At 55.4% G+C, this 17542-nt stretch overlaps 1 protein-coding gene across 1 annotated transcript in view; it reads left to right on the forward strand.

The window, feature by feature from the left end:
* The window catches only part of LOC132385498 (filamin-A-like), a 122615-nt gene that overhangs the window by 15729 nt on the left and 89344 nt on the right, over positions 1-17542 (forward strand). The window contains exon 2 of the mRNA XM_059957611.1: positions 15865-16268. Coding sequence (XP_059813594.1) covers positions 15905-16268 — 364 coding nt within the window. The 5' untranslated portion in view covers positions 15865-15904. The remainder of the gene's footprint in view (positions 1-15864; positions 16269-17542) is intronic.

The following is a 17542-nucleotide window of genomic DNA, read 5'->3' on the forward strand; positions in this document are numbered from 1 at the left end:
AGAGGAGAGTCATCAGGAAGTCGCCTGGCTTAGAGAGGGTGCAGAGCAGATTCACCAGGATGCTGCCTGGATTAGAGAGGGTGCAGAGGAGATTCACCAGGATGTCACCTGGATTAGAGAGGGTGCAGAGCAGATTCACCAGGATGTCACCTGGATTAGAGAGGGTGCAGAGGAGATTCACCAGGATGCTGCCTGGATTAGAGAGTGTGCAGAGGAGATTCACCAGGATTCTGCCTGGATTAGAGAGGGTGCGAAGGAGATTCACCAGGAAGCTGCCTGGATTAGAGAGGGTGCAGAGGAGATTCACCAGGATGTCGCCTGGATTGGAGAGGGTGCAGAGGAGATTCACCAGGATGTCGCCTGGATTGGATAGGGTGCAGAGGAGATTCACCAGGATGTCACCTGGATTAGAGAGGGTGCAGAGGAGATTCACAAGGATGTCGCCTGGATTTCAGAGGGTGCAGAGGAGATTCAAGAGGATGCTGTCTGGATTGGAGAGGGTCCGGAGGAGATTCACCAGTATGCTGCCTGGATAAGAGAGGGTGCAGAGGAAATTCACCAGGATGCTGCCTGGATTAGAGAGGGTGCAGAGGAAATTCACCAGGATGCTGCCTGGATTAGAGAGGGTGCAGAGGGGATTCACTGGGATGCTGCCTGGATTAGAGAGGGTGCAGAGGGGATTCACCAGGATGTCGCCTGGTTTAGAGTGGGTGCAGAGGAGATTCACCAGGATGCTGCCTGGATTACTGAGGGTGCAGAAGGTTCAAGAAGATGCTGCCTGGATTAGAGAGGGTGCAGAGGGGATTCACCAGGATGTCGCCTGTATTAGAGATGGTGCAGAGGAGGTTCACCAGGATGCTGCCTGGATTAGAGAGGGTGCAGAGGAGATTCACCAGGATGCTGTCTGGATTAGAGAGGGTGCGGAGGAGATTCACCAGGATGCTGTCTGGATTAGAGAGGGTGAAGAGGAGATTCACCAGGATGTCACCTGGATTAGAGAGGGTGCAGAGGAGATTCACCAGTATGCTGCCTGGATTAGAGAGTGTGCAGAGGAGAGTCATCAGGAAGTCGCCTGGCTTAGAGAGGGTGCAGAGCAGATTCACCAGGATGCTGCCTGGATTAGAGAGGGTGCAGAGGAGATTCACCAGGATGTCACCTGGATTAGAGAGGGTGCAGAGCAGATTCACCAGGATGTCACCTGGATTAGAGAGGGTGCAGAGGAGATTCACCAGGATGCTGCCTGGATTAGAGAGTGTGCAGAGGAGATTCACCAGGATTCTGCCTGGATTAGAGAGGGTGCGAAGGAGATTCACCAGGAAGCTGCCTGGATTAGAGAGGGTGCAGAGGAGATTCACCAGGATGCTGCCTGGATTAGAGAGGGTGCGGAGGAGATTCACCAGGATGCTGTCTGGATTAGAGAGGGTGCGGAGGAGATTCACCAGGATGCTGTCTGGATTAGAGAGGGTGTGGAGGAGATTCACCAGGATGCCGCCTGGATTAGAGAGGGTGCAGAGGAGATTCACCAGGATGCTGTCTGGATTAGAGAGGGTGCAGAGGAGATTCACCAGGATGCTGCCAGGATTAGAGAGGGTGCAGAGGAGATTCACCAGGATACTGCCTGGATTAGAGAGGGTGCAGAGGAGATTCACCAGGATGCTGCCTGGATTAGAGAGGGTGCGGAGGAGATTCACCAGGATGCTGTCTGGATTAGAGAGGGTGCGGAGGAGATTCACCAGGATGCTGTCTGGATTAGAGAGGGTGTGGAGGAGATTCACCAGGATGCCGCCTGGATTAGAGAGGGTGCAGAGGAGATTCACCAGGATGCTGCCTGGATTAGAGAGGGTGCAGAGGAGATTCACCAGGATACTGCCTGGATTAGAGAGGGTGCAGAGGAGATTCACCAGGATGCCGTCCGGATTAGAGAGGGTGCAGAGGAGATTCACCAGCATGCTACCTGGATTAGAGAGGGTGCAGAGGAGATTCACCAGGATGCTGTCTGGATTAGAGAGAGTGCGGAGGAGATTCACCAGGATGCTGACTGGATTAGGGAGGGTGCAGAGGAGATTCACCAGGATGCTGTCTGGATTAGAGAGGGTGAAGTGGAGATTCACCAGGATGTCACCTGGATTAGAGAGGGTGCAGAGGAGATTCACCAGTATGCTGCCTGGATTAGAGAGTGTGCAGAGGAGAGTCATCAGGAAGTCGCCTGGCTTAGAGAGGGTGCAGAGCAGATTCACCAGGATGCTGCCTGGATTAGAGAGGGTGCAGAGGAGATTCACCAGGATGCTGTCTGGATTAGAGAGGGTGAAGTGGAGATTCACCAGGATGTCACCTGGATTAGAGAGGGTGCAGAGGAGATTCACCAGTATGCTGCCTGGATTAGAGAGTGTGCAGAGGAGAGTCATCAGGAAGTCGCCTGGCTTAGAGAGGGTGCAGAGCAGATTCACCAGGATGCTGCCTGGATTAGAGAGGGTGCAGAGGAGATTCACCAGGATGTCACCTGGATTAGAGAGGGTGCAGAGCAGATTCACCAGGATGTCACCTGGATTAGAGAGGGTGCAGAGGAGATTCACCAGGATGCTGCCTGGATTAGAGAGTGTGCAGAGGAGATTCACCAGGATTCTGCCTGGATTAGAGAGGGTGCGAAGGAGATTCACCAGGAAGCTGCCTGGATTAGAGAGGGTGCAGAGGAGATTCACCAGGATGTCGCCTGGATTGGAGAGGGTGCAGAGGAGATTCACCAGGATGTCGCCTGGATTGGATAGGGTGCAGAGGAGATTCACCAGGATGTCACCTGGATTAGAGAGGGTGCAGAGGAGATTCACAAGGATGTCGCCTGGATTTCAGAGGGTGCAGAGGAGATTCACGAGGATGCTGTCTGGATTGGAGAGGGTCCGGAGGAGATTCACCAGTATGCTGCCTGGATAAGAGAGGGTGCAGAGGAAATTCACCAGGATGCTGCCTGGATTAGAGAGGGTGCAGAGGAAATTCACCAGGATGCTGCCTGGATTAGAGAGGGTGCAGAGGGGATTCACTGGGATGCTGCCTGGATTAGAGAGGGTGCAGAGGGGATTCACCAGGATGTCGCCTGGTTTAGAGTGGGTGCAGAGGAGATTCACCAGGATGCTGCCTGGATTACTGAGGGTGCAGAAGGTTCAAGAAGATGCTGCCTGGATTAGAGAGGGTGCAGAGGGGATTCACCAGGATGTCGCCTGTATTAGAGATGGTGCAGAGGAGGTTCACCAGGATGCTGCCTGGATTAGAGAGGGTGCAGAGGAGATTCACCAGGATGCTGTCTGGATTAGAGAGGGTGCAGCTGAGATTCACCAGGATGCTGTCTGGATTAGAGAGGGTGCAGCTGAGATTCACCAGGATGCTGTCGGGGATAGAGAGGGTGAGAGGAGAGGTTGGACGAATGGGTTGTTTTCTCTATCGCGCCGGAGACCTGACAGAGGCGTATAGTATTATCGGTGTGCATAGACCAGATCAGTCCCTTTGGCCCGTTATCTCCTGCTGACCCTTTCACCTACTCTAATGTCAATCTAACCCTTCCCTCGCACTTTTCTTTCAGTCATGTACCGATCTGAGAGTCTCTCAAATGCCCCCAATGTATCTGCCTCCACCACCACTCTGTTTATAAAAAAAAACTTACCTCTGACATCTCCCCCTAAACTTTTGTCCAATCACCTTAAAGTTATGTCCCCCTCATATGAGGCATTTCCACTCTTGCTGTCCACTTGATCTGTGCCTCTTTCTATCTTGTACATCTCTGTCAGGTCATTTCTCACCGTTTGTGGCTTCAAAGAGAAAAGCCTTCGCTCATTCCTCACAAGACGTGCTCTCTAATCCAGGCAGCATCCCGGTGAATCTCCTCTGCACCCTCTCTAATCCAGGTGACATCCTGGTGAATCTCCTCTGCACCCTCTCTAATCCAGGCGACATCCTGGTGAATCTCCTCTGCGCCCTCTCTAATCCAGGTGACATCCTGGTGAATCTCCTCTGCGCCCTCTCTAATCCAGACAGCGTCCTTGTGAATCTCCTCTGCACCCTCTCTAATCCAGGCATTATCCTGGTGAATCTCCTCTTCGCCCTCTCTAATCCAGGCAGCATCCTGATGAATCTCCTCTTCACCCTCTCTAATCCAGGCAGCATCCTGGTGAATCTCCTCTGCACCCTCTCTAAAGCTTCCCCATCTTTACAATGACTTCCTCCTCTCCTTGTTCCCTCCCCCCCCCCCACCCCCAAACACCCTGACTGGGCCACAGGCAGCCCAACAGAGTCTGCTGTCCTGGGACAACAGAAGTTTGATGAGTCCTGTGGCTTCTGCTTTCATTTCATAGTTTCATACAGAACTCTGCAAAAGTCTTAGGCACGCTAGATCTGTAATGCTTTCAGATGGTGTGTCCTGAACCTAGTCCCCTTCTTAACATCATTCAGGCTGCCTGGGGTTACCTGGAGAGACAGAAATCAGCAAGACCGCCAAAACCTGCAGAGGAATTGTGACAAATTCTCCAAGATGCTTGGAACAACCCACCAGCTGATTTTCTTATAAACCTGCATGAAACACCTCAGGTGCAGTTTTAAAGGCACAGAGTAGTCACACCAAATTTTGATTTGTGTTTTTTTACTGTTTACTGCTGTTTACAGAAACTTTTCATTAATTCTGGAAGGGTCTTTGCTTTAGTGTCTTTGAAGAGTACAGTGCAAAAACAGGCCCTTTGGCCCCTCTAGTCTGTGACAAGCAATTTAAACTGCCGAGTCCCATTGACCTGCCCCGGGACCATAGCCCCACTATCCATGTACCTATCCAAACTTCTCTTAAATGTTGAAATCGAGCTCGCATGCACCTCTTGGTGCTGGCAGCTCGTTCCACGCTCTCACACCCCCCCCCCCCGAGGGAAGAAGTTTCCCCTCACGTTCCCATAAACTTCTCACTTTTCACTCTTAACCCAATGGCCTCGAGTTGTAGTCCCGCCCAACCTCAGTGGAAAAAAGTCTGCTTGTGTTTACCCTATCTATACCCATCATCATTCCGTATCTCTCTATCAAATCTCCTCTCAATCTTCTACATTCCAAGGAATGAAGTCCTAAACTATTCAATCTTTCCTGATAGCTCGGGTCCTCCAGACCTGGCAATGTAAATTTTCCCTCTATTCTTTCGACCGTAGCTACATCTTTCCCGCAGGTAGGTGAGGAACACTTCACACACTGCTCCAAGTTTACAGATTTGTTTCAACGTGCGCCGAAGATTTTTTTGCACAGTTCCGTACAGGCGAAGATGCTTCCCCTCGGAGGGGTGAGTTTTTATGGAAGGGGTTGCCGGCCCCCATGCTCAACCCTCCTCCCCTTGCAGCCGGGATTGGGGTGGAGTTATTACTCCGCGTTCTCTTTTTGTTTTAGCTTGTTGTAGCGCATTGCTCGGTATCATGAAATGATCTGGGTGGATTCCAATTTCAGCTTTATTATCTCTGACCTGCAGAACAGGGCAAATGTCGCAGTCATATATATATATATAGTTTGCTCGGTACTGTAGTAATTTTATGTATCGCACTATACTGCCGTCGCAAAAAAAAAACTATTCCACGACATCTGTGAGTGATGATAAACCTGATTCTGACACAGGGCTCAAGACTGATCTTGGAGCAGGTTAAAGGGTCAGCACAACATTATGGGCCGAAGGGCCTGCACGGCGCTTTAATGTATCTGGGAATGAAGGGGTTAACATATGAGACGCACTTGGCAGATTTGGGCCTGCACTCACTGGAATTTAAAAGAATGCAGTGACACCGACTGAATGTTGAAAGGAGTAGATAGGGTGGGTGTGGAGGGGGTGTTTCCTCCGGCAGGGGTATCGGAAAGTAAGGGGGTGCAGCCTGAACATTGAGGGGCGACCTTTTAGAAAAGAGGTAAGGAAAAGCAAAAGAGCGGTGAATCTGTGGAAGCCTCTGCCACAGATTGAAATGGAAGCCACGAGCCGTGGGGATAGCTGAAGCAGAGGTTGATAGACCCCCGATCGGGGCATCAAGGGATATGGTGAGAGGGCAGGTGTACGGGGTTGAAAGGGATCTCAGATCCAGCCGTGATGAATTGGCGGAGTGTACTCGATGGGCTGAATGGCATAATTCTACCCCTATGTGGTCTGTTTTTCATCTAGAGGACTGAGGGAGATCTCAAGCACTTCCTTTCCCTGGGACAAAGGAGGCTGAGGGGGTGACCTTATAACCTCCACGAAGGGAAGGGGGATGCGTAGATAATGTCGGTCATCAGACATTTCCCCGGGGTAGGGAGTCTAAAATGAGACAGTGAGAGGGGAACGATGCTTGGCAAACCTCCGGGGTGGCGGGCAGGGAGGACGAGAGGCCCGAGGCAGGTCCGTTTGCGAGGCCAACCGTGGACGTTGCGTCCCAGCTCTCTACGTGACACGCAAGTCAGGGCAGTGCCGGAAATCAGGAGCAGAATTAGGCCATTCGGCCCATTGTCTGCTCTGCCATTTCATCGCGGCTGATCCAGTTTTCCTCTCAGCCTCCTGCCTTCTCCCCGTACCCTGACCAATCACGGATCTATCAACCTCTGTCTTAAATAAAGACCTGACCTCCACAATTTGTGTGGCAAAGAATCCCACACATTCACCACACTCTGGCTAAAGAAATTCCTCTTCGCCTCCGTTCTAAAAGGGACACCCCTCTATTCTGAGGCTGTATCCTCTGCTCTTAGACTCTCTCTCCGTGGGAAACATCCTCTCCACTCTATCGAGGCCTTTCACCATTCGACAGGCTTCAATGAGGTCTCCCTCATTCTTCTGAATGCGAGCGAATACAGGCCCAGAGCCATCAGACGCTCTTCGTACGACAAGCCCTTTAATCCTGGAATCATTTTCGTAAACCTCCTTTGAACCCTCTCCAGTGTCAGCACATCCTTTCGGAGATAAGGAGCCCAAAACTGCTGAGGCCTCCCCAGTGCCTCATTCAGCCTCAACATTACATTATATATATTCCAGTCCTCTCGAAATGAATGCTAACATTGCATTTGTGTTTCTCACCAGAGAACCTTTAGGGAATCCTGAGAAAGACTCCCAAATCCCTTTGCACCTCAGTTTTTGTTTTGTTTTTTCTCTCCATTTAGAATATAGTCAACACTTTCATTCCTACCAAAGTGCGTGACCAACACCGTATTCCGTCTGCCACTTGTTTGCCCGTTCTAATCTGTCTGAGTCCTTCTGCAGCCTCTCTGCTTCCTCAAAGCTACCTGCCCCTCCGCCTGTCTTCACGTCGTCCGCAAGCTCTGCACCAAAGCCATCAATTCCATCATCCAAATCATTGACACATTACATAAAAAGGATCGGTCCCAACACAGACCCCTGTGGAACACCGCTAGTCACTGGCAGTCAGCCAGAAAAGGCTCCCTTTAATCCCACTCTTTGCCTCCTGACAATCTGCCACTGCTAGTATCTTTCCTGTAATACCACGGGCTCATTGCTTGCTTAGCAGCCTCTCGTGTGGCACCTTGTCAAAGGCCTTCTGAAAACCCAAGAACACAACATCCACAGATTCTCCTTTGTCTATCCTGCTTGTTACTTCTTCAAAGAATTCCAACAGATTTCTCAGGCAGACTGTCCCTTGAGGAAACCGTGCTGACTACAGACTATTTTATCATGTGCCTCCAAGTACCCTGAAACCACATCCTTAACAATCGACTCCAACATCTTCCCAACCTCTGAGTTCAGGCTAACTGGCCTATGATTTCCTTTCTTCTGCCTCTCCCCCTTCTTGAAGAGTGGAGTGACATTTGCAATTTTCCAGTCTTCCGGAACCACTTCAGGATCTGGTGATTGTTGAAAGATCAGTACTAATGCCTCCACAATCTCTTCAGCCACCACTTTCAGAACCCTGGATCATCTGAGGGGTGTGGGTTGTGTCGGTGTCACAGTGAGGGGTGAGGGGTGTGTCGGTGTCACAGTGAGGGGTGAGGGGTGTGTCGGTGTCACAGTGAGTGGTGTGGGGTGTGTCGGTGTCACAGTGAGGGGTGAGGGGTGTGTCAGTGTCACTGTGAGGGGTGAGGGGTGTGTCGGTGTCACAGTGAGTGGTGTGGGGAGTGTCGGTGTCACAGTGAGGGGTGTGGGGAGTGTCGGTGTCACGGTGAGGGGTGTGGGGAGTGTCGGTGTCACAGTGAGGGGTGAGGGGAGTGTCGGTGTCACAGTGAGGGGTGTGGGGAGTGTCGGTGTCACGGTGAGGGGTGATGGGAGTGTCGGTGTCACAGTGAGGGGTGAGGGGAGTGTCGGTGTCACAGTGAGGGGTGTGGGGAGTGTCGGTGTCACGGTGAGGGGAGTGTCGGTGTCACGGTGAGGGGTGAGGGGTGTGTCGGTGTCACCGTGAGGGGGGTGGGCTGTGTCAGTGTCACGGTGAGGGGTGTGGGGAGTGTCGGTGTCACGGTGAGGGGTGAGGGGAGTGTCGGTGTCACAGTGAGGGGTGTGGGGAGTGTCGGTGTCACGGTGAGGGGTGAGGGGAGTGTCGGTGTCACAGTGAGGGGTGTGGGGAGTGTCGGTGTCACAGTGAGGGGTGTGGGGCAGTGTCGGTGTTACGGTGAGGGGTGTGGGGAGTGTCGGTGTCACAGTGTGGGGGAGTGTCGGTGTCACGGTGAGGGGTGAGGGGAGTGTCGGTGTCACAGTGAGGGGTGAGGGGTGTGTCGGTGTCACCGTGAGGGGTGTGGGCTGTGTCAGTGTCACGGTGAGGGGGAGTGGGGTGTGTCGGTGTCACAGTGAGGGGTGAGGGGTGTGTTGGTGTCACGGTGAGGGGTGTGGGGGTGTGTCGGTGTCACGGTGAGGGGTGAGGGGTGTGTCGGTGTCACAGTGAGGGGTCAGGGGAGTGTCGGTGTCACAGTGAGGGGTGAGGGGTGTGTCGGTGTCACGGTGAGGGGTGTGGGGTGTGTCGGTGTCACAGTGAGGGGTGAGGGGTGTGTCGGTGTCACGGTGAGGGGAGTGGGGTGTGTCGGTGTCACAGTGAGGGGTGAGGGGTGTGGCGGTGTCACCGTGGGGGGTGTGGGGTGTGGGGTGTGTCGGTGTCACAGTGAGGGGTGAGGGGTCTGTCAGAGTCACAGTGAGGGGTGAGGGGTGTGTCGGTGTCACAGTGAGGGGGTGAGGGGTGTGTCGGTGTCACAGTGAGTGGTGTGGGGAGTGTCGGTGTCACAGTGAGGGGTGAGGGGTGTGTTGGTGTCACGGTGAGGGGTGTGGGGTGTGTCGGTGTCACAGTGAGGGGTGAGGGGTGTGTCGGTGTCACAGTGAGGGGTGAGGGGTGTGTCGGTGTCACGGTGAGGGGTGAGGGGTGTGTCGGTGTCACAGTGAGGGGTGAGGGGTGTGTCAGTGTCACAGTGAGGGGTGAGGGGTGTGTCGGTGTCACAGTGAGGGGTGTGTCGGTGTCACAGTGAGGGGTGTGGGGTGTGTCAGTGTCACAGTGAGGGGTGTGGGGTGTGGCGGTGTCACCGTGGGGGGTGTGGGGTGTGTCGGTGTCACAGTGAGGGGTGAGGGGTGTGTCGGGTGTCACGGAGGGGAGTGGGGGTGTGTCAGTGTCACAGTGAGGGGTGAGGGGTGTGTCGGTGTCACGGTGAGGGGTGAGGGGAGTGTCGGTGTCACGGTGAGGGGAGTGGGGGGTGTGTCGGTGTCACAGTGAGGGGTGAGGGGTGTGTCGGTGTCACGGTGAGGGGTGAGGGGAGTGTCGGTGTCACGGTGAGGGGAGTGGGGTGTGTCGGTGTCACAGTGAGGGGTGAGGGGTGTGGCGGTGTCACCGTGGGGGGTGTGGGGAGTGTCGGTGTCACCGTGGGGGGTGTGGGGTGTGTCGGTGTCACAGTGAGGGGTGAGGGGTGTGGCGGTGTCACCGTGGGGGGTGTGGGGTGTGTCCGGTGTCACAGTGAGTGGTGTGGGGAGTGTCGGTGTCACAGTGAGGGGTGTGGGGTGTGTCGGTGTCACAGTGAGGGGTGAGGGGTGTGTCGGTGTCACGGTGAGGGGTGAGGGGAGTGTCGGTGTCACGGTGAGGGGAGTGGGGTGTGTCGGTGTCACAGTGAGGGGTGAGGGGTGTGGCGGTGTCACCGTGGGGGGTGTGGGGTGTGTCGGTGTCACCGTGGGGGGGGTGTGGGGTGTGTCGGTGTCACAGTGAGGGGTGAGGGGGTGTGTCAGGTGTCACGGAGGGGAGTGGGGTGTGTCAGTGTCACAGTGAGGGGTGAGGGGTGTGTCGGTGTCACAGTGAGGGGTGTGGGGAGTGTCGGTGTCACAGTGAGGGGTGAGGGGAGTGTCGGTGTCACAGTGAGGGGTGAGGGGTCTATCGGTGTCACAGTGAGGGGTGTGGGGAGTGTCGGTGTCACAGTGAGGGTGAGGGAGTGTCGGTGTCACGGTGAGGGGTGAGGGGTGTGTCGGTGTCACCGTGAGGGGTGTGGGCTGTGTCAGTGTCACGGTGAGGGGAGTGGGGTGTGTCGGTGTCACAGTGAGGGGTGAGGGGTGTGTTGGTGTCACGGTGAGGGTGTGGGGGTGTGTCGGTGTCACAGTGAGGGGAGTGTCGGTGTCACGGTGAAGGGGTGAGGGGAGTGTCGGTGTCACAGTGAGGGGTGAGGGGTGTGTCGGTGTCACAGTGAGGGGTGAGGGGTGTGTCGGTGTCACAGTGAGGGGTGTGGGGTGTGTCGGTGTCACAGTGAGGGGTTTGGGGTGTGTCGGTGTCACGGTGAGGGGTGAGGGGTGTGGCGGTGTCACCGTGAGGGGTGAGGGGTGTGTCGGTGTCACAGTGAGGGGTGAGGGGTGTGTCGGTGTCACAGTGAGGGGTGAGGGGTGTGTCGGTGTCACGGAGCGGAGTGGGGTGTGTCAGTGTCACAGTGAGGGGAGTGGGGTGTGTTAGTGTCACAGTGAGGGGTGAGGGGTGTGTCGGTGTCACAGTGAGGGGTGTGGGGTGAGTCGGTGTCACGGTGAGGGGAGTGGGGAGTGTCGGTGTCACGGTGACGGGTGAGGGGAGTCTCGGTGTCACAGTGACGGGTGAGGGGAGTGTCGGTGTCACAGTGGAGGGGTGTGGGGAATGTCAGTGTCACAGTGAGGGGTGAGGGGTGTGTCAATGTCACAGTGAGGGGAGTGTCAGTGAGGGGTGAGGGGAGTGTCAGTGAGGGGTGAGGGGAGTGACAGTGAGGGGTGAGGAGTGTGTCTGTGAGGGGTGAGGGGACTGTCAGTGAGGAGTGGGGGGAGTGTCAGTGAGGGGTGAGGAGTGTGTCAGTGAGGGGTGAGGGGAGTGTCAGTGAGGGGTGAGGGGAGTGTCAGTGAGGGGTGAGGAGTGTCAGTGAGGGGTGGGGGGAGTGTCAGTGAGGGATGTGTTAGTGAGGGGTGGGGGGTAGTGTCAGTGAGGGAAGTGTCAGTGAAGGGTGGGGGGAGTGTCAGTGAGGGGTGGGGAGTGTCAGTGAGGGGTGGGGAGTGTCAGTGAGGGTGAGGAGTGTTACAGTGAGGGTGTGTCTGAGGGGTGAGGGGTGTTACAGTGAGGGTGTGTGTCTGAGGGGTGAGGGGTGTTACAGTGAGGGGAGTGTCTGAGGGGTGAGGGGTGTTACAGTGAAGGGAGTGTCTGAGGGGTGAGGAGTGTTACAGTGAGGGGTGTTACAGTGAGGGTGTGTCTGAGGGGTGAGGGGTGTTACAGTGAGGGGAGTGTCTGTGTTACTGTATCTGGTATTGCACAGTGTTGATTCTGACCACTTGTCCTAATTGAGGAAGATCCACTGGTCCTCAATCCCTCGGCACTTCCCAATGCACTGAGCTGTGCACATGCCCTTTCAACGTCCCAACTCTACCCCTCCACCAGCTACTCCAACCCTCTGCATGAAATTGCCACCACTCAGCTCCTGTACAGTCCCACCGACGAAGGCAGCATGGAAACCTCTTTCACAAACTCTGTAACTGTACCCCTAGGGGTCTCTGTGATACATCACTCTCAGCTCTGCAATCTTTTGTGTAAAGGTAACAGTGTCATCATGACCTGATAAAACCCACTACCCTCATTGTAACAGTAAGATCCGTCCACACCGTCCCATCACACACTCCCGCGGTCAGACACAGATTGAAACTCCCTCCACACCGTCCCATCACACACTCCCGCGGTCAGACACAGATTGAAACTCCCTCCACACCGTCCCATCACTCACTCCCGGGGTCAGATACAGAGTGAAGCTCCCTCCACACCGTCCCATCACACACTCCCGGGGTCAGACACAGAGTGAAGCTCCCTCTACACCGTCCCATCACACTCTCCCGGGGTCAGACACAGTGTGAATCTCCCTCCACACCGTCCCATCTCACACTCCCGGGGTCAGACACAGAGTGAATCTCCCTCCACACCGTCCCATCACACACTCCTGGGGTCAGACACAGACTGAATCTCCCTCTACACCGTCCCATCACACACTTCCGGGGTCAGACACAGAGTGAAACTCCCTCCACACCGTCCCATCACACACTCCCGGGGTCAGACACAGAGTGAATCTCCCTCCACACCGTCCCATCACACACTCCCGGGGTCAGACACAGAGTGAAACTCCCTCCACACCGTCCCATCACACTCACCGGGGTCAGACACAGAGTGAAGCTCCCTCCACTCCGTCCGAGCCAGTGTTGGAATATCTGTTTTACTGTAAGTGGAAGGTGAACGGGTGCTGGCAACACAGCGAGTCAGCATGGACTTAAATGGGCAAAGACTCTTGCACGGTCTGCTATCATCCCCGATTGAGAGCATGTGAATATTATCTCTGGAATGTGAACAGTCATGGCTTAGTCACGTCTGGTCCAGTGGGAACTTGGAATTTTGGGATGTGTTCAGAACTCGCTTTGTCCGGACACTGCTTCTTCTTGCCGTAGTGAAGTCAGGCAGCAGTCGGAGGGAGCTATCGATTGACAGGTGAATGGTCCAATTCCTCTGAGCACAGGACGATCCCACAGCCAGCTGGGCGCCTGCGGCGGAGTGAGTCTTATTCCGACCCCGAGGAGACTTGTCTCTCAGTTGGTGTCCCCCTCGGGGTGGGTGGGGGGGGGGGGCTTCTGGTTAGCATTTTCGCCGATAGCCCCCCTCACTGTCTTTCCCATTTCACTGCCCATTCCTCGGTGTGGAGTGCTCCCTCCTTGACTCGCACCCCACCTCTCCCGCAGCTCGGCGCTCCCTCCTCACTGCCCAGCCGCCGCGTGAAGCTCCCTCGGTTAGAAGAACGTGCACAGTAGAGGAGAGGGTTGTGGGGGGCGGGGGTAAGATTATGACATAGAAGCAGAATTAGACCATTCGGCCCATCGAGTCTGCTCCGCCATTCCATCATGGCTGATATACTATCCCTCTCAACCCCGTTCTCCCGCCTTCTCCCCGTAAACCGACGCCCTGACCCACTGGGAATCTATCAACCTCCGCTTTAAGAACACCGAGTGACTCGGCCTCCATAGATTCACTACCCCTCTGGCTGAAGAAATTCCTCCTCATCTCTGTTCTAAATGGACGTCCCTCTATTCTGAGGCTGTGCCCTCAGGTCCGAGACTTCCCCACTATCCACGTCTCAGTGTTTGGTAGGTCTCAATGAGGTCCTCCCTTATGCGTCTAAACTCCAGTGAGGGTAGGGTCTGTGTGTGTGCCCGCGATGCAATGCCCTGAAGTGGCGTGACTGCAATGTACCCTCTGCACAACCCCTTCCCTCCTCGGGCAGGTGGGCTGCGCGACTGGGAGAGGCCGTCCCCAGCTGCTCCCCCTCCCAACAAATCCAGCGGATCTAGGAGTCCACCGCGTGCCACAATGGGGGTGCTGGGAGAGAGGACCGTGTGTGAGGGTCGTGTTAAAAGAGGGAGGGAGGAATTGGGGAGGGGAATGTCGAGTCGAGGGGAGAGTGGGGACAGAGGGAGGGAGAGAAATGGGCAAGGAGGGGTGAACTTTCGAGGAGGGAGGGGGTGAAGGAGAACAGAAAGAAGGTGAGGGGTAGAGATGGGGAAGAGAGAGGGAGCGGGAAGGAGAAAGGAGGGAAGGGGAGTGCGTGAGGAGAGAATGAGGAAGGGTTGGGGAGAGAGGGGAGAGGACAGAGGAGAGAGAATGGGGAAGGGTTGGAGAGGGGAAGGGGAGTGAGTGAGGGAAGGGTTTGGAGAGAATGGGGGAAGACGGGAGGAAGGGTTGGGGAGAGAGGAGAGGAGGGGGAGAGAGGAGAGGACAGGGAAGACGGGGGGGGAAGGTCGGGGAGAGAGGAGAGGACAGGGAAGACGGGAGGGAAGGGTCGGGGAGAGAGGAGAGGAGGGGGAGAGGGGAGAGGACAGGGAAGACGGGAGGGAAGGGTCGGGGAGAGAGGAGAGGAGGGGTTGAGAGGGAGAGGACAGGGAAGACGGGAGGGAAGGGTCGGGGAGAGAGGAGAGGAGGGGGAGAGGGGAGAGGACAGGGAAGACGGGAGGGAAGGGTCGGGGAGAGAGGAGAGGAGGGGGAGAGGACAGGGAAGACGGGAGGGAAGGGTCGGGAGGAGAGGAGGGGGAGAGGGGAGAGGACAGGAAGACGGGAGGGAAGGGTCGGGGAGAGAGGAGAGGAGGGGGAGAGAGGAGAGGACAGGGAAGACGGAAGGAGAGGTGGAGAAAAGAGAAGAATTGGGGAGGGGGAGGGAAGAAAGGGGGAGTGAGAGGAAGGGGAAGACAGTGGGGGCTTGAGGGGCAAGAGAGCGGGAGTGAGAGGAGTGTGGAGAGACTATTTCCCTGGGCTGAGGAGGGAGAGGGTGGACGGGAGGGAAGGGTCGGGGAGAGAGGAGAGGAGGAGGAGAGGAGGGGGGAGAGGGGAGAGGACAGGGAAGACGGGAGGGAAGGGTCGGGGAGAGAGGAGAGGAGGGGGAGAGGGGAGAGGGTGGACGGGAGGGGACGGGGAGGTATAGCCGGTGCTGAACGCGGGGCCGGAGGCATCAATTCAGCGCAAACTGTTCGAGGCCGATTTTCTGGCAGGCGATCTCGGTGCGAATTAAAACCAGGAGATTCTGCCACCCAGCCCCCTCGAGTCAAAATGCCGCCTCTGAGTGATCCGGGACATCTTAATAGTCCTCATAACCCCAATGAACTGAACCCTCTGCCACCCCCGCCCCCGAGGAAAAACCCAGAGACGTTAACCCCTTCCATCCTCTCCCTTTGGGTCGGATTTGGAGGCTGGTAATTCAGTCAGACATCGTCAGTGGGTGGGGTAAAGAGTTAGGCGCTAGGCGAATTCACCCCCGGGACTGGCCCCCCGTGGGTTCCCTGGTTCAACAGCTCCTGCAATGGCCCGGGTCTGCAGCGAGATGTGTGCGGGGGAGGCAAGGGAGGGGAGAAGATGAGACGGTAGGGGTAGGGAGGGAGGGGAAGGGAAGGGGTGAAAGGAGGGGAGGGGAGGATTGGAGGGGAGATGAGGGAGGGAGGAAAGGGAGAAGAGGGGAGGGAGGGGTGAGCGGATGAGAGTAGGGAAAAGGAGGTGAGGGGGAGAGAAAGGGAGGGAAGGGAGATAAGTGAAGTGAGGGAAGGGGAGTAGTGGGAAGAGGGAGGAGGGAGGGAAAGAAGAGGAGAGAAGATAGAGGGGGAGGGAAGGGAGAGGAGAGGGGAGAAAAGAGAGGAAAGTGAGAGGAGGGCAGGGGAGGGGGAGGATGAGTGGAGGGTAGAGGAGAGAAGGGAGGGGGAGAGGAGGTAGAGGGAGAGAGAGGAGGAGAGATGGAAAGGGAGGGGGAGAAGCGGTGAGGGAAGGGGGAGCGGCGAGTAGTGAGGAGAGAAAGGGAGGGGGCGAGGGCAGAGGGGATGGAGCGGAGAGTGGACGTTGTTGGAGGGAGGAGAGGGTAGAGGGGAGTGGAGAACACGGCCCCTTTAAGACGCGAACATTAACCGCAGTCTCCTCCCAGGCAGCAACAAGACTGCGAGCGCTCGCTCTCTGCCTTTACCATGAGCAACGCGAGTCAAAAGCTGGGCTCGCCCGCGGCACCAGCGGCGGCGGCGGCGGCGGCAGACGGAGAGATGCCAGCCACCGAGAAGGACCTGGCGGACGACGCGCCCTGGAAGAAGATTCAGCAGAACACATTCACCCGCTGGTGCAACGAGCACCTCAAGTGTGTGAACAAGCGGATCGCCAACTTACAGACAGACCTGAGCGATGGGCTGCGCCTCATCGCCCTGCTGGAAGTTCTCAGCCAGAAGAAGATGTTCCGAAAGTTTAACCAGCGACCCAACTTCAGGCAGATGCAGCTGGAGAACGTGTCGGTGGGCCTGGAATTCTTGGACCGGGAAAATATCAAGTTAGTCTCTATCGGTGAGTGTTAGCCCCCCCCCCCAAAAAAAATATAATACAGTAGTTAAACTTTGAGAGAACTGGTTATTATTTTTAAATCTGCACGCTGTCTTCCGCATAATTGTTGACAAATTCAGTCGGAAACTTCATTTTTCTCTCCCGTAAATGCCTGCGAGAAAACGGACCTCGAAATAAGTGGTCCAAAACCCTTAATTTGTTTGTCCATTTTCCTGAAAATGCCCGCAAGGAAACGAATCTCGAGTATGTATGCGGCCCAAAATTCTATTACATTTTATTTCCCTGTAAATGCCCGCAAGAAAATTAACCTGCAGATGTGTGGTATTGATTTCTATTGTGTTTGCTGGAAATGTCTACCAGGGAAGGAATCTGGAGTCAGGACAATTGTCCTGGAGATGCCTGCAAGGGAAGGAAACTGGGGGAAGCACGCATTGCACACACGGATAACGCCAATGACTTTTCGAAAAGTTTGCGAAACTTTCTTGCCAAACTTTTCACCAACGTTTTTCAGAAGGTTTGCAACGACGAAACTTGGGAGGGGGGGGGGAAGTTAAGAGGAAGCCGATATTCATATCGCTTAACAGTTTAATGGAGAGGGGAAATTCTCCCGGGATTGACTGTGGAAGCGAGGGGGAGGGGGTTTCAATCTTAAAAGTGTTGCTTCTTTCGGGGCGGATATTGGGATTAACCGCTTTTTAGGTGCGCGTTCGAAGGAAGGGGGTTTTGAAGGCAGAGGAGGCTACATGCTAGGGGTACTGCATTTTCGGGGTAGTTAACGTTTTAGGGGGCAAATTTTAAGGGTAACGGTTTCTGACGGTAATCTTTGGGAGGTGGTGGGGTGGGGAGGGGTTATAACTGAAGCTGGACGGGAGGTTTGCTCCACGCACGCCTGGCCAGGGTGATTCTTTGTCAGGGCTGAATCAGGCGCACACTCCCTTTTTTCTCTGTGAAGAGAGAGGGGCGAGAGCTGCGGATTAGAAATTCTGTAACTCGTCCCGTTCCAAGCCGATTTGCCTGTGTGTGTGTGTGTTTTCCTCTGGGGGGGGGGCAGCTTTCCTTCTGTCTAGCAGACGCTATCTTTCGGGAATGTGAGTCATTTTTACGGAAAACTTCGCCTTCACTTGTGTCCTTTTACAAGCAAGATTATCCCCCCCCCAATCCAGTACACAATGCCCGCTCTCCCCCGCCCAGACGTCCCACTCACCCACTTGCTCTAATTCCCAGAAGGTTATCTACGGGGGAGGGCGGGAAGAAAGTTTACGAGGATTTTTTTTTTT

Source organism: Hypanus sabinus, assembly GCF_030144855.1.
Source record: "Hypanus sabinus isolate sHypSab1 chromosome 24 unlocalized genomic scaffold, sHypSab1.hap1 SUPER_24_unloc_28, whole genome shotgun sequence".
NCBI classification, from domain to species: Eukaryota; Metazoa; Chordata; class Chondrichthyes; order Myliobatiformes; family Dasyatidae; genus Hypanus; species Hypanus sabinus.